The sequence below is a fragment of the Jaculus jaculus genome, chromosome 10 (assembly GCF_020740685.1).
Source record: "Jaculus jaculus isolate mJacJac1 chromosome 10, mJacJac1.mat.Y.cur, whole genome shotgun sequence".
Classification (NCBI taxonomy): Eukaryota; Metazoa; Chordata; class Mammalia; order Rodentia; family Dipodidae; genus Jaculus; species Jaculus jaculus.
In genome coordinates this window covers 13,214,798-13,229,426 of record NC_059111.1, presented here as the reverse complement: position 1 = coordinate 13,229,426, position 14,629 = coordinate 13,214,798, and the positions used below count along the sequence as shown (strand labels likewise).

At 47.7% G+C, this 14,629-nt stretch overlaps 1 protein-coding gene across 7 annotated transcripts in view; it reads left to right on the top strand.

Moving 5' to 3' along the window:
- The window catches only part of Megf11 (multiple EGF like domains 11), a 413,620-nt gene that overhangs the window by 195,544 nt on the left and 203,447 nt on the right, over positions 1-14,629 (top strand). For all 7 annotated transcript variants that reach the window (XM_045160746.1, XM_045160744.1, XM_045160745.1 and 4 more), the window contains one exon: positions 3,600-3,692. In XM_045160746.1, the coding sequence (XP_045016681.1) occupies positions 3,600-3,692 (93 nt within the window). The remainder of the gene's footprint in view (positions 1-3,599; positions 3,693-14,629) is intronic.

Sequence of the window (14,629 nt, the reverse complement as noted above, 5' to 3'; positions counted from 1 at the left end):
AGTCCAGAGCAGCAGCTGTGACTAGCTAAGGGCTTTCTAGTGCCAGGTGAGCTGTCCTCGAGGCTCCAGCGCTGAGGGTACAAACGGAGGACCTTTGTGAGACGTGAGAGCTCTCCGTTTCATAAAGACATGCCCTGAAGGCCATTTGAAGTGGCTCTTAATTTTTTTTGGCGGGGGGGGGGGGATTTCTTTCCTGCCTGAGGTCCTAGGCAGAGCTAAGGCAGCAGCCATAGGGTTTAGTGTCTAGAAGACCCCATACCAACTATGGCAGAGTCCACTGTCACATCTAGCAATGGCCCCTCCAATGTGAGCATCCAGGCCAGACAGACGGGTCAGTGGTGGCCTCTTCACAGTCACCATAGGGGCCCAACTGCTGCCTAGCTTGGGCCAGAACAGGCAGAGAGAAGCTCTCTATTGCTTTCTGGGTGGGAGCCCACCTGGGAAGTTGACAGGGTGGATGGAGGCAGCTGGTTCGGTGAGCTTGCAAAGTCAGTGGGGGCTGGCGAGAATCCTTCCCTGGTGCGGAGGAGGTGGTGGGCCAGATCTCTCCGGAGCAACGATAACCTTGGGAGAGGGTGGATTCTATCAAAAGGACAGGGCAGTAATCTCCCTTCCTCACACCGCTGTCAATAAGGTTTCCTGGCAGTGGACGGAAAACTCAGCTCGCTTCGGCTCAGGGGCTGTAACATTTGACTGCGTGATAAGGAATTACGAGGCGCTTTCTAATTACAATTATCATCATCGTGGATGTCTCTCTTAATTACTTTCTTATAATTAGCGGTTGCTTTTTTTCCTCGGCATTTGTACACTTTGTAGATTTGCTGACATTTGAGAGCCCCCAAAATAGGGATGCTTGGGGAAGGGGAGGGCAGAAAGGAGGGGGCCAGGCTCCTGTTCTCTTCAGGCAGCTTGATATGTGAGGGGTTGAGGGGTGTGAGCAGGAAGAAACTGGGGTGAGTCAAAGATGGAAGGGGCAGGAAGTGTGCTGTATAGCTGGGGCAAGAGCTCGGGAGTGTGATCCAGTGGCTGTGGCTTGTGGCGGCGCCACAGGGTAAACACTGGAGGAATTCTGCTTGGTTTTGTTTTGTTTATTAGAGGTAGGGTCTTGCGCTAGCTTAGGCTGACCTGGAATTCACGATGTAGTCGCAGGGTGGCCTCGAACTCACAGTGATCCTCCTACCTCTGCCTCCCTAGTGCTGGGATTAGGAATTCAGTTTTGTTTATCTACACATTTGTGTGTAGAGTGGGTGTAGTGTGTGAGGTATGCGTGTGCAAGTGTGCACACGCTTGGTTGGAGCGTGTGGAGCCCAGAGGAGAACGCTGGTGTCCTCTTCGACACCCACCCACCCGTTTCCTTGAGATGGGGTCTCATTCCACCTAGAGCTGCTGGTCATTACTTCGGGTTTTCTTGTGCTCAGCAAACCCCAGCAATTCTCTCATCTCTGCCCCCTGCAGGACTTGGCTTATGTGGGTGCTGGGGAATTGAACTCTGATAGTTTCAGGCCATTGTGCTTATGCAGCAAACACTCTTTACTCAGCCTTTTGCCAGGCCCTGTTTTTATTTATTCAGCGAGACAGGGTTTCTCTTTGTAGCTGTGGCTGCCCTCAAACTCACCAGTCCTCCCAAGTACTAGGGTTGTGGGTGTGCCCCACCAAACACAGCCAGTCTGAAGGACATTTTCTTTTCTTTTTCCTTTTTTTTCAACACAGGGTCTCACTCTGGCCCAGGCTGACCTGGAATTTACTATGTAGTCTCAGGGTGGGCTCGAACTCACAGCGGAGATCCTCCTACCTCTGCCTCCCGAGTGCTGGGATTAAAGGCGTGCACCATCATGCCTGGCTTTCTTTTCTTTTTTCTTTTTTTTTATTTATTTATTTAATTTTGGTTTTCCGAGGGTAGAGTCTCACTCTAGCTCAGGCTGACCTGGAATTCAGTATGTAGACTCAGTGTGGCCTTGAACTCATGGCAATCCTCCTACCTCTGCCTCCCAAGTACTGGGATTAAAGTCATGTATCACCACGCCTGGGTTTCTTTTCTTTTTTTTTAAAAAAAATATTTATTTGCAAGCACAGAGAGAGAACAGAGACAGAGCAGGAGGACAGAATGGGCACACCAGGGCATCTAGCCACTGCAAACAAACTCCAAATGCATGCACTAGTTTGTGCATCTGGCTTTACATGGGTACCTGGGAATTGAACTCAGGTCTTTAGGTTTTGCAGGTATGTGCCTTAGCCACTGAGCCATCTCTCTAGCACCCCACCCCCCGCCCACACTTTTTTTTTCTTGAGACAGAGCCTCATGTATCCCAGGCTGACTTTGAACTTGCTGTGTAGCTAAGGATGAACTTAAGCTTTTTTTCTTACGTGTGTAATACGGTGTGTGTGGATGTGGCATGGTGGATGCATGATATATGTGCCTTTGTGGTGCCCAGGTGGTCACCCCGTGGTGGGGTGCGCTCACCTGCGGTGGGTGGAGCAGAACACTGGGTGTCACGTTCCAGTGCTCTTCAGCCCATTCTTACTGGAGCCAGAATCTCTAACCCAACCTGGAGTTTACCTTTTTTTTTTTTTCTCATGAGCTCTGGTGATTCTCAGGTCTCTGCAGTCTTGTGGGATGGGGGGTTACAGGCATGCGTGGCTATGCCCAGTTGTTGTTTATGTAGGTCCTGGGGATGAAACTCAAGTGCTCTCTCAGACCTCCTCGGGGCCTCATGTAGGAAGTGCTCGGGACCACAGGGCCATCTCTGCAGCCTGACCTTGTGCTGCCTGATCCTCCTGCCCTTACCTCTTCGGTACTGGGATTACAGGCACGTACCGCTACACCTGATTTACACGGTGCTGGGGGTTGAACCCGGGGCTCCCTGCATGCTAGGCCAGCACGCTACCAACTGAGCCATGTCTCCTGACCTTTGACGGGATATTCTTTTTTAAAAAATATATTTTATTTATTTATTTGAGAGAGAGAGAGAATGCATGAGAGAATGGGCGTGCTAGGGCCTCCAGCTGCTGCAAACGAACTCCAGACACGTGTGCCCCCTTGTACATTTGGCTTACGTGGGTCCTGGAGAATTGAACCGGGATCCTTTGACTTTACAGGCAAATGCCATAACTGCTAAGCCATCTCTCCAACCCTAAAGGGATATTCTTTTTTTTTTAAATTAATTAATTTATTTATTTGAGAGTGACAGACAGAGAAAGAGGCAGATAGAGAGAGAAACAGAGATTGGGCGTGCCAGGGCCTCCAGCCACTGCAAACAAACTCCAGACACGTGTGCCCCCTTGTGCATCTGGCTAGTGTGGATCCTGGGGAATTGAGCCTCGAACCTGGGTCCTTAGGCTTCACAGACAAGTGCTTAACCACTAAGCCATCTCTCCAGCCCCTGAAAGGGATATTCTTGCAATGCCACCGAGGCCACCATGTCTCAGGCTTGGGTTTCATTTTAGGAAAGGAGGCTGGGATGAAACGCTCTTTTGTTATTTCAGAGCAAGTAGCTTAACTGCACCCCGAACATCTCGGGATCCCTCATGACAAGTTGGTTTCTGCTTTTTGTCCAGGTGACTGGGTCTCACTGTCTGCTCTCTCTTCTCTGTGTCCTTAGCCCTTTGTACGGAGGAGTGTGTGCACGGCCGCTGTGTTTCTCCAGACACCTGCCACTGTGAGCCCGGCTGGGGAGGCCCTGACTGCTCCAGCGGTGAGTCTTGGGTCTTTGGGGGGCGGGGGTTGTCAGTAGCTACTAGATTCGATATGGGAAAAGATTGGTGGCGTGTGCAAACTACTTCTTGTGTTGGATGGGCGTCGCTCAGAATGGGCTGCATGGACAGCATGGGCATCAGAAGGGGGCGAGCTATAGTTGATGTATAATGGCATTTGTGGTGGTAGATGGTCCTAGGGGAATGGAAGGATAGCTCATGGGCTGTGAAGGATGTTGTAAGTGTATAGAATCGTGGGGCCTTCTGGGTAGCTGTTTTCTGATGACCTGCCTGTAGATTTGGTCTTTGAAGATTGAAATGAACTTGAGTGCACCTCCAAGATGTCACTAGGCATGGCCTTTGCTTTGCTGGTGTAGACAGAGACTCAGCTTCTTGGGACTGATTCCTGAGGCTGCAGGCACGGGGAAAGCTGTGTGTCTGCAGGAGATTGGAACCCCCTCCGGCCCGGGGCACATCAGGGTGTTTCTGAGTCTCTGTGAATGGGCAGTTGTCATTCCCCATGGCACCAGAAAGATGCTCCTGGGGCTGGCTGACCCAGTGGCCCATAGAGCTGTGATCCTCCCTGTGATGGGGATGGTCCCCCAAAGGAGGGGTGTATCTGACAAAGCTTGGAGAATTCTCTACCCAGATCCCAGTTGGAGACAAATCCTCCTCCTCCAGCCATCTTTCCCAATATTCCCAGATGACCCCTTCCATGAGCATTTTCTCTGGTCCATAAATGGCTGGTTAATGCCATGGTCCCATTGGCTTTTCAGAGGATTTGACTAGCATTGTAGCCCAGTTTTCTCCCTACTTTGAGCAGTTTAGAGTGCTTTTGAGTGAGGACTTGAATAGGTGGCATAACCAAGCCGACTTACTAGGCGTCTGAGCCCCACTGTTTACCCATCCCAGAAAGCCGCCTGTGCGTCCTCAATCCCATGCAGACTGTGGTGGTCATGAAGCCTTAGAGAAGGGAATGCTGGCTGTAAATTGGCCTAATAAGAAATCAGTACAGCCCTTTGATATGAAGGCTTGGGTGGAGCCTGCCTGTCGAGCTAGGGTATGAAAGTATGCCAGCCAAGGCAACGCATGGGGGGGGGGGGGTGGCTTGTTTTGAATTGGTGACTGTCCTGGCTCCAGAGCAGTCTGGGGTCCCCAAGAGATCCTTTGTTCTGTGTTAGACCCACCAGTGGCCATGGCAGCCTCCTTTCACTCGCCCCTCTGTGGCTGAGAAGGAGGCCAGACAAGAACAGAAAGCTGAAAGTCGTGTGAGTTATGAGACTGTGTTCAACCAGCCTTTCTGTGGACTTGACCTCCGAAACAAAAAAAAAAAAACCTGTTAGGGAAAATGTTTGAGGACGCCCCCTCTCCTTGTCCATACCTACGTGGCGTGGGTGAGCCTTTCTGGGTTGGGTCTGCTGCTGCCAAACCTCACACACAGGACAGCCTGTGGAAGATGGACTGCATGAAGCCCGAGTCTTGGGTCCTGTGTTCACTGAGGGCTTGGGACAGCCCTGGGCAGTGAGAAGGGCCCTGACACATTCTGTGTCTTCTTGGGTTTGTAGTCCGGGTGGCCTTTGATGAATAATAGGCTTGGGCAGTTTTGAGCCGGTCTTGTCCCAGAGTGAGCTAATAAGACATGGGGGAGCATTCTCGTTACACTTGATAGTATAGCAGGGTGAATCCAACCCACTCTGTGTCACCAGACTTGGCCACCCATAGCTGTTTCCTCTCCACTGACCCACCCTCGGGGGCTGAAGGACACTCTGGGTTGAAGGCCACCGCCCTGGGTCTAGTGAATCCGGGTAGAGCTCCAGAAGATGGTTCTATATTACTAATCATTGTCACTAGGACCAAATACCTGGCAGAAACACCTTCATGGAGGGAGGATTTCTTTTGGCACATGGTTTCACAGGGTTCCCCCGATAGTTGCTTGCAGTGGATATCACGGAGGTGGAAGTGTGTGGTTAGGGAGATTCCTCACCTTGTGGTGGACAGGAAGCAGAGAGAGAGAACGACAGGTACAGACAGCCAGATTGACCTACCGACTCACATTCTGGGAGCAAGAATAGGAATAGGAGCAAGGTGCCTTGTAGATATGACCCCCACAGACCTTCCTCCTCCAGTTTCTCCTCATAGGTTTCTACCATCTCCTGGAATAATGCCACCAGCTGAGGGCCAAACAGTCCAACACATGAGCCTGTGGATTACACTTGATAATCAACCCGTAGTAGGTTCCGACTCGGTTTTGAGGGACAGTAGCATTGGGTTGAGGGGACTCATAGATTCTCACTTCTGGAAGTTTAGCTGCCCTGCTAAGAGCTATCCGGCCTCTACTTGCATCCCTCCAGTAACCAGGAAACTCGATACTTCCTGCAGAACCATATTCTGACTGTTGGATGATTTTTCACCTTCTCCTGATGAGGTTGTTGTCGATGACACAGGGTAAGGTGATGGGTCATCATGACCCTTGTTGGTTCACCTGGCATTTCTCCCAAGGAAGTCACTGGACGAGGCCCCAGGCTGTGTGTCCTAAGTGAGTGATCTTAGAGCTGTGGGTAGGGGCCACTGAGGCTGCATGGAAGGGAATAGGTGTCCCCTCCCACAGTCAGTCCTTCAGGGGCCATATGACAGTCGTACTTCTCCTCCTCAGCTTTTCTTCTCTGAGCTCCATCATGTCTCATGGGACATCTTCTGGGCTGCCTCTCCATCTGGTTTCTTCCTTTAGCCTGTGGACTTCACTTCTCTGAAACCATCATTCCTATGTCTGAGCATATGATTGCAGGCTTGGACTGACCAGAATTGAAAAAGGACAACTCTATTATTTAGTATTTTATTGATTGATTGCTTGATTTGGCGGGGGGGGGGGGGCGGGAGAGAGAAAGAGGCGGATAGAGAATGGACATGCCAGGGCCTCTAGCCACTGCAAACAAACTCCAGATGCATGCAACACATTGTGCATCTGGCTTTACACAGGTACTGGGGAATTGAACCTGGGTCCTCTGTCTTTGCCAGCAAATACCTTAACCGTAAAGCCATCTCTCCAGCCAATGGACAGCTCTGTTATAACCAGCATTGCTGCCATTGCTTGAACTTGACTCTGTGTTAGGCTCATTATTATTTGCTCATTTAATCTTCACAACAACCCAGTGGTGAGAAATTATTGTTAGCCCTGTTTCCAGATGAAAAATACAAAGCACAGAGTGATGAAAAAAACTTCTAACTGGGGCTGGAGAGATGGCTTAGTGGTTAAGGTGTTTCCCTGTGAAGCCAAAGGACCCAGGTTGGATTCCCCAGGACCCACGTGAAGCCAGATGCACAAGGTGGCCCATGCATCTGGAGTTCACTGACTGGAATCTCCGGCTAGGTCTGTGTGTGACGGGGAAGCTCTGCTTTGTCTGCGTTATCCTAGGCTGGTTGGTTTTTGTTGTTGTTGTTGTTTGTTTGTTTCCTCTCTGATTCTTAAGTTATACTTGAGCATGTTGAGGAGAAAAATCAAGGGGGCTGAGGAAACAGTTCTGTTGATAAAGCGTTTGCTACACAAGCTTGAGGACCTGCGTTCAGGTCGCCAGCACCTGTATGAGAATTCCAGAAGCAGCGGTGCACACCTGTGATCCCCAAGTTTGGGAGGCAGAGACAGGCGCCGCCCCAGGGCAAGTTGATTAGCTGGACTACCCAAATCAGTGAGCCATGGGTTAGCACAAGACCCTGTCTCAAAAAATATTAATCTTAGCATGTAGGATGCTGAGGTAGGAGGATCATTATGAGTCTGAGACCAGCCGGGGAATACAGAGTGAGAACTCACCTTAAAAACAAAACAAAAGCCAGGCATGGTGGTGCACACCTTTAATCCCAGCATTTGGGAGACAGATGTAGGAGGATCTGCATGAGTTGAGGCTGAGCTGAGACTACATAATGAATTCCAGAACAGCCCGGGCTAGTGCGAGACCCCACCTTGAAAAACACAACAAAACGAAAGATCAGGGCTAGAGGGATGGCTTAGCTATTAAGGTGCTTGCCTGCAAAGCCAAAGGACCCAGGTTCGATTCTCCAGAACCCATGTTAGCCAGATACACAAGGGGGTGCATGTGTCTGGAGTTTCTTTGAAGTGGCTTTTGACCCTGGTGCACCCATTCTCTCTCTTTCTCTCTCCCTACCTCCCACTATCTCTGTCAAATAAATGAATAAATAAAATATTAAAAGATCAAAAAGTAAAATAGAGGGCTGGAGGGATGGCTTAGTAGTTAAGGCACTTGCCTGCAAAGCCAAAGGACCCAGGTTCCATTCTTCAGGACCCACGTTAGCCAGATGTACAAGGGGGTACATGCATCTGGAGTTCGTTTGCAATGACTGGAGGCCCTGGAGTGCCCATTCATTCTCTCTCTCTTTCCCCCCTTCCCTCTTTCTTTGTCAAATAAGTAAATAAATAAAAATATAGAAATATTTTTTAAAAAGTAAGATAGAGTGCAATTAAGGCTAACGGTCAATGTCAAACTCTGGCCTCCAAACATGCACACACACATCAACATGTGCCTGCATGCCACACATGCACATACACATGCAAAGCAAAAAGAAAAAGAAAAAAGAATCAAATTACCCCAAGAGTACAGACTCTGGGTATATGCCAAAGATGAGCCCCGCTCCCAGGGTCATGGAGGCTGGTGTTTGGGTGCTGGTACCCCCATCATTTCTGCCTTTTGCACACAGCCCGACCCGGACCCCTTAGGAACACCAGCCTGTGACTTGCTTCTTTAAGTGTGAGTTGTCTACTCACTCCCTTGTCCATGTGCGTTAATCTCCTTTCAATCCAGGAGAGATGGGGCAGCAAGTAAGAGTGCTTGCCGTGTAAGCAGGAGGGCCAGACAGGGCCTGAGTTTTGCCCAGAGTTTGACTCCCCAGCACCCATGTAAATAGCTGGATGTGGCCATGCATACCAGTCCTGTGGGGAGCAGAGACTAAAGACAAATTGGGATTCACTGGTGAGCCAAGCTGACTGAGAACAGCAACTCTGAGTTCAGTGAGAGACTGCCTCAAGAAAACACCCAGAGGAGCCTCCCCATGTGGGTGCACGGGACATACACCTAGGATAATATGCATGCATACGCTATACATATTCTCTCAAAAAAGTTTTTGCCACATGCCATTAAAGGTGGTGGCACACACCTTTAATCCCAGCACCCGGGAGGCAGAGGTGGGAAGATCACCATGAGTTCAAGGCCACCCTGAGACTACAGAGTGAGTTTCAGGTCAGTCTGGGCTATAGAGTGAGACCCTACCTCAAAAAAATTTATTTTGGCGGGGCTGGAGAGATTGCTCAGTGGTTGAGGCACTTGCTTGCAAAGCCTCAAGATTTAAAGTTCAATTCCCAGGACCCACATAAGCAGGATGCACAAGTTAGTACATGTATCTGGAATTCATTTGCAGTGGCTAGAGGCCTCATTCTCTCTCTCTCTCTCTCTCTCTCTCTCTCTCTCTCTCTCACTCAAACAAAATTATTTTTTTGAAAAAAAAAAGTTTTTTGGTTTTTTTTTTAGTTTTTTTAGTAGCTACCTGGAGTTTCATTCTATGGGTTACCAAGTGTGTGTTTTTAGGCCTGGCTGGTGAGCATTTATATTTCATTTATTTATTTATTTGAGAGAGAATGGACACACCAGGGCCTCTATCTAGCCACTGCAAACAAACTCCAGATGCATGAGCCACCCTGTGTATCTCGAGCAAGTGGGTGCTGGGGAATGGAACCTGGGTCCTTAGGCTTCACAGGAAAGTGCCTTAACCACTAAGTCATCTCTCCAGCCCCTGGTGAGCATTTAGATAGTCTCTGAGTCTTTCCTGTCACAGAGTCCTCCAGCCTTCAGTCAGGATCCTTGGGGTCTGTTGGTTTCAGAATTGGGACTTTTTCCACAGTTTAGAAAATACATGGTGACTAAGCCTCTTCAGCAAATGGTGTTGGGAAAAGTGGATATATATCTGCAGAAGGATGAAAATAGATTCTTCTCTCTCGCCATGCACAAGAATTAAGTCCAAATGGATTAAAGACCTTAACATCAGACCTGAAACTCTGAAACTGCTAGAGGAAAAAGAAGGGGAAACCCTTCAATATATTGGTCTTGGCAAAGACTTTCTGAATACAACCCCAATTGCTCAGGCAATAAAACCACAGATTAATCAGTGGGACCTCATGAAATTACAAAGGTTTTGTGCTGCAAAGGACACAGTGAAAAAAGCAAGGAGGCAACCTACAGAATGGGAAAAATCTTCGCCAGCTATATATCTGACAGAGGATTAATATCTAGGATATATAAAGAACTCAAAAAGTTAAATAATAAGGAATCAAACAAGCCAATCAAAAAATGGGCCTTGGAGCTAAATAGAGCATTCTCAAAGGAAGAAATACAAATGGCATATAAGCATCTAAAAAAATGTTCTACGTCACTAGTCATCAGGGAAATGCAGATTAAAACTACATTGAGATTCCATCTCAATGCTGTCAGATTGGCCACCATCATGAAAACAAATGACCATAAATGTTGGCGGGGATGTGGAAAAACAGGAACCCTCTACACTGCTGGTGGGAATGCAATCTGGTCCAGCCATTGTGGAAATCAGTGTGGAGGTTCCTAAAACAGCTAGAGATTGATCTACCATATGACCCAGCTGTAGCACTCTTAGGCATATATCCTAAGGACTCATCTCGTTTCCTTAGAAGTACATGCTCAACCATGTTTATTGCTGCTCAATTTATAATAGCTGGGAAATGGAACCAACCTAGATGTCCCTCAACTGATGAGTGAATAATGAAGATGTGGCACATTTATACAATGGAGTTCTATTCAGCGGTAAAGAAAAATGAAGTTACGAAATTTGCAGAAAAATGGATGGATCTGGAAAGGAGGTAACCCAGGCCCAGAAAGCCAAGTGCCACATGTTCTCCCTCATATTTGGATCCTAGCTACAGATGACTGGGCTTCTGCGTGAGAAGGAAAAAACTCAGTAGCAGAGGCCAGTAAGCTAAAAAGGAGACATAAAGGGAAGAGAAAGGAAGGGAGGAGGGTACTTAATAGGTTGATATTGTATATATGTAAGTACAATGATTGAGATGGGGAGGTAATATGATGGAGAATGGAATTTCAAAGGGGAAAGTGTGGGGGGGAGGGTATTACCATGGGATATTTTTTTATAATCATGGAAAATGTTAATAAAAATTTTAAAAACAGAAAATACACAGTGACTATATTGCATGTGGCACACACCCTCACAGGGCCGGGCACATGTGGCACACACCCTCACAGGGTCGGGGCATTTCCTGGGTGAAATGATAAGGTGTCTGAGGTGCCCTACAAAAGACAGCGCATGAATGCAAGTTAGTCCCCTGCAGATTTGTGTCTGTGAATTTTGGTGCTGACCTTCAAAAGACGTTTTGTGTTGGTTTGGGTTTTTTTTGGACTTTTTTGAGATTGTTGGATTATAAATGTGTAGAGTAGGGCCTGGGGCCCTGAGTGAAAATGGCAACATGATTCTTCTTGAGCAGGCCTTTCTCTGGATGGCCTGTTTTCTTCTGTGAATAAATTCCCGGAAGTGGCCAGGAAGGCCATGAAGATTCATCATGGTGGCCCCTGCCCTGCCCTGCCCTGCCCTTTGTGACTGCTGGGGGATTAATGACTTAGATTGTTGCAGAGGGGGCAAATTGAGCCCTTAGGTGGGAGTGAGGACTTGCCATGCTTTTACAGGCTTCTGGCCTCCTCACTTGATTTCTTTAAAGCCAGGACTGATTTCTTTCTGCTCCGTAAGGGAAGGAGATCGGCCAGCTCTGTGCATTGCTCCAAGCTTGTTTGAGCAATACGGGGAAAGGTAAGGGCTCCCTGCATGGTGGTAAACCTGCATCCTATAGAACAGTGAAGTACAAAAAGATGAAACGTCAGTTCACCCTGACTTAAGACAACAGAGTGACTCTCAGTAAATTGCACTGATCTTACAAGTGGAGATTAAAAGGAAAAAAAAATTTTCCTTATATTGAATATGTAGCTTTTTAAAGTAATTAGGAATATTAAAGCACTGACAATGATTGAGATAGAAACATTATTCATAGCTTTTATTTCCGTGCTGGGCAACGATCCAGTATATTTCATTTATGAGGTTTGAGCTGTAAGGAGAAGGACGTGAGCCAATTCCTAAATTAAATATGCCCTGTTAACTTTTATAAATGAGGCCCAAGAATTAACTTGGAAATTTAAGCTTTCATTGTATTATTTAATTATTGTATTTCTTGGGTCTTGCCTCTCTGGTCCCATGGTGTTTTGCGGCTTCGGTTGTGGGCCACGGAATGAGGTTTGGGGTTTGGTCTCGGGCTGCCCCACAAGAGGCGGGGTCACTGTGAAAGCGACCCTTGTCTGTCCATCTCCCCTGCATCTTCCACATTCTTAAATTCTCCCAAGCCGGTTCTGTTTACTCCCAGGGGAAAGGCAGGTGTGGTAAGTGCTCAAAGGTGTCCCACTGGCTGCAGCCTCTCCACCCCCCCCCCCCACCACCATGTTAGGCGTCTGGCCAGCCTGTGGGACTGTCCTGAGGAATGATGACAGAGGGAACAAGATTTGGCCACGGGCACTACGTGTTCACCCTGACTAGTGGGTGGTGGCAGGACTGGCTCTAAGCTGCCTTTGCCAATGAAGATGAAACCTCAGGGGGACGTAGATCAGTTGGTAGAGTGCCTGCCTAGCAGGCACACAAGGTCCTGGGTCTCCAGCACTGCACAAACTGAGCATGGCGGTGTGCACACCTGGAATCCTGACATTGGGATGCAGAAGTAGGAGAGTCAGAAGTTCAGGGTCGGGCTGGAGAGATGGCTTAGTGGTTAAGCGCTTGCCTGTGAAGCCTAAGGACCCCGGTTCGAAGCTCAATTCCCCAGGACCCACGTTAGCCAGATGCACAAGGGGGTATACGCATCTGGAGTTCGTTTGCAATGGCTGGAAGCCCTGGCGTGCCCATTATTCTCTCTCTCTCTCTGTCACTCTCAAATAAATAAAAATAAAAAATAAAAAAATAGGTAAAAGTACTTCATTATATTAAAAAAAAGAAGTTCAGGGTCAGGCTAGGAGACTTGAGAGTCCAGAAAGCAAGAAAAAGGGGTAAAGAGGAAGAGAGGGGAAGGAAGAAATGAGGGAAAGAAAAAGAGACAGTGAGGGAGGGAAGAAAGGAGGGAGAGGGTAGAAAAAAAGAAGGAAGGAAAAGGGCAGGGAAGGAGAGAGGGAAGGGATGGTTGGAGAGGATAAGTGAGAAAGAAGAAAACATCATTTATCAGCTCAGAACTATGCCTGCGTCCCTAAGTCAGCTGAGGACCTGCTAGGTCGCACAGCTTTTCAAAGATGCGTGCTTACTGGAGACTTTGTGGTGGCACATGCCTTTAATCCCAGCATGCTGAGGTAGAAGGATCACCATAAGTTCAAGGTCAGCCTGGTGCTACTGAATGAATTCCAGGTCAGCCTGGACAAAGTGAGACCCTACCTCCAAAACTCATCCAAAAAATTTCTCTCTCTCTCACTCTGCCTCTTTCCCTCTATCAAATAAATAAATTAAATTAAATATATTTTTTTTTAAAAAAAGGAAGCCGGGAGTGGTGGCTCACGCCTTTGATCCCAGCACTTGAGAGGCAGAAGTAAGAGGATCGCCATGAGTTCAAGGCCACCCTGAGACTACATAGTGAATTCCAGGTCAGCCTGGACCAGAGTGAGACCCTACCTCAAAAAACCAAAAAAAAAAAAAAAGAAAGAAAGAAAAAAGGGGGGATGGAGAGATGGCTTAATAGTTAAGGCGCTTGCTTGCAAAGCCAGAGGACTTCAGTTCGATCCCCCAGTACTCAAGTAAGCCAGATGCACGAGGGGGCGCACGCATCTGGAGTTTGTTTGCAGTGGCTAGAGGCCCTGGCACACTCATTCTCTCGCTCTCTCTTTGCCTCTTTCCCTCTCTCAAATAAATAAATAAAATATTTTTTTTTAATTTTATTTATTTATTTATTTATTTGAGAGCGACAGAGACAGAGAGAAAGACAGATAGAGGGAGAGAGAGAGAATGGGTGTGCCAGGGCCTCCAGCCACTGCAACCGAACTCCAGACGCGTGCACCCCCTTGTGCATCTGGCTAACGTGGGACCTGGGGAACTGAGCCTCGAACCGGGGTCCTTAGGCTTCACAGGCAAGCGCTTAACTGCTAAGCCATCTCTCCAGCCCAAATAAATAAAATATTTTTTAAAATCCAAAAACTAAAAAATAAAATACAACTTGGAGTAAAATATGTGTAGCATGAAAATCCCATGTTACTGGGTGTTCAGCCACCTCTCTCCCATTTGAGCCTGTTGCCATGACACCTGAGCTCCCCAGCTTCCCATCCCCCAGCCCCTGGCAACCATCCTACTTCCTGTCTGTGAGACTAACCACTCTGTACTTGCGATACATGGAAACGCATCACTTCTGATTAACATGTTTCGCTTGGTATCATGTTTTCAAGGGAGCACACAGCAGAATTTCCTTCCTTTTGTTTCTTTTTAATTTAATTTATTTTTTGATTTTTCAAAGTAGGATCTTGCTCTAGCCCAGGCTGACCTGGAGTTCACTATGTAATCTCAGGGTGGCCTTGAACTCACGGCGATTCCTCCTACTTCTGCCTCCTGAGTGCTGGGATTAAAGGCGTCCGTCACTCTGGCTGGCTCTTTATAGAAGCTGAATGCTATTCCCTTATTCGTAGAGATTGCCTTTTATTTATCAGTCATATACAGTGGGCACTTGAGTCATGTCCATTATTGGCTACCATAAATCAAGCTGCTATGAGCATAGGTGTCCTGATTCTTATTTGAGTCCCCGATTACCTTAGGGTTTTGAACCTCGAGAGGAATTGCTGAGCCATATGACAATTTTGTGTTTAAATTATCTGAGGAATCACCACATGGTTTT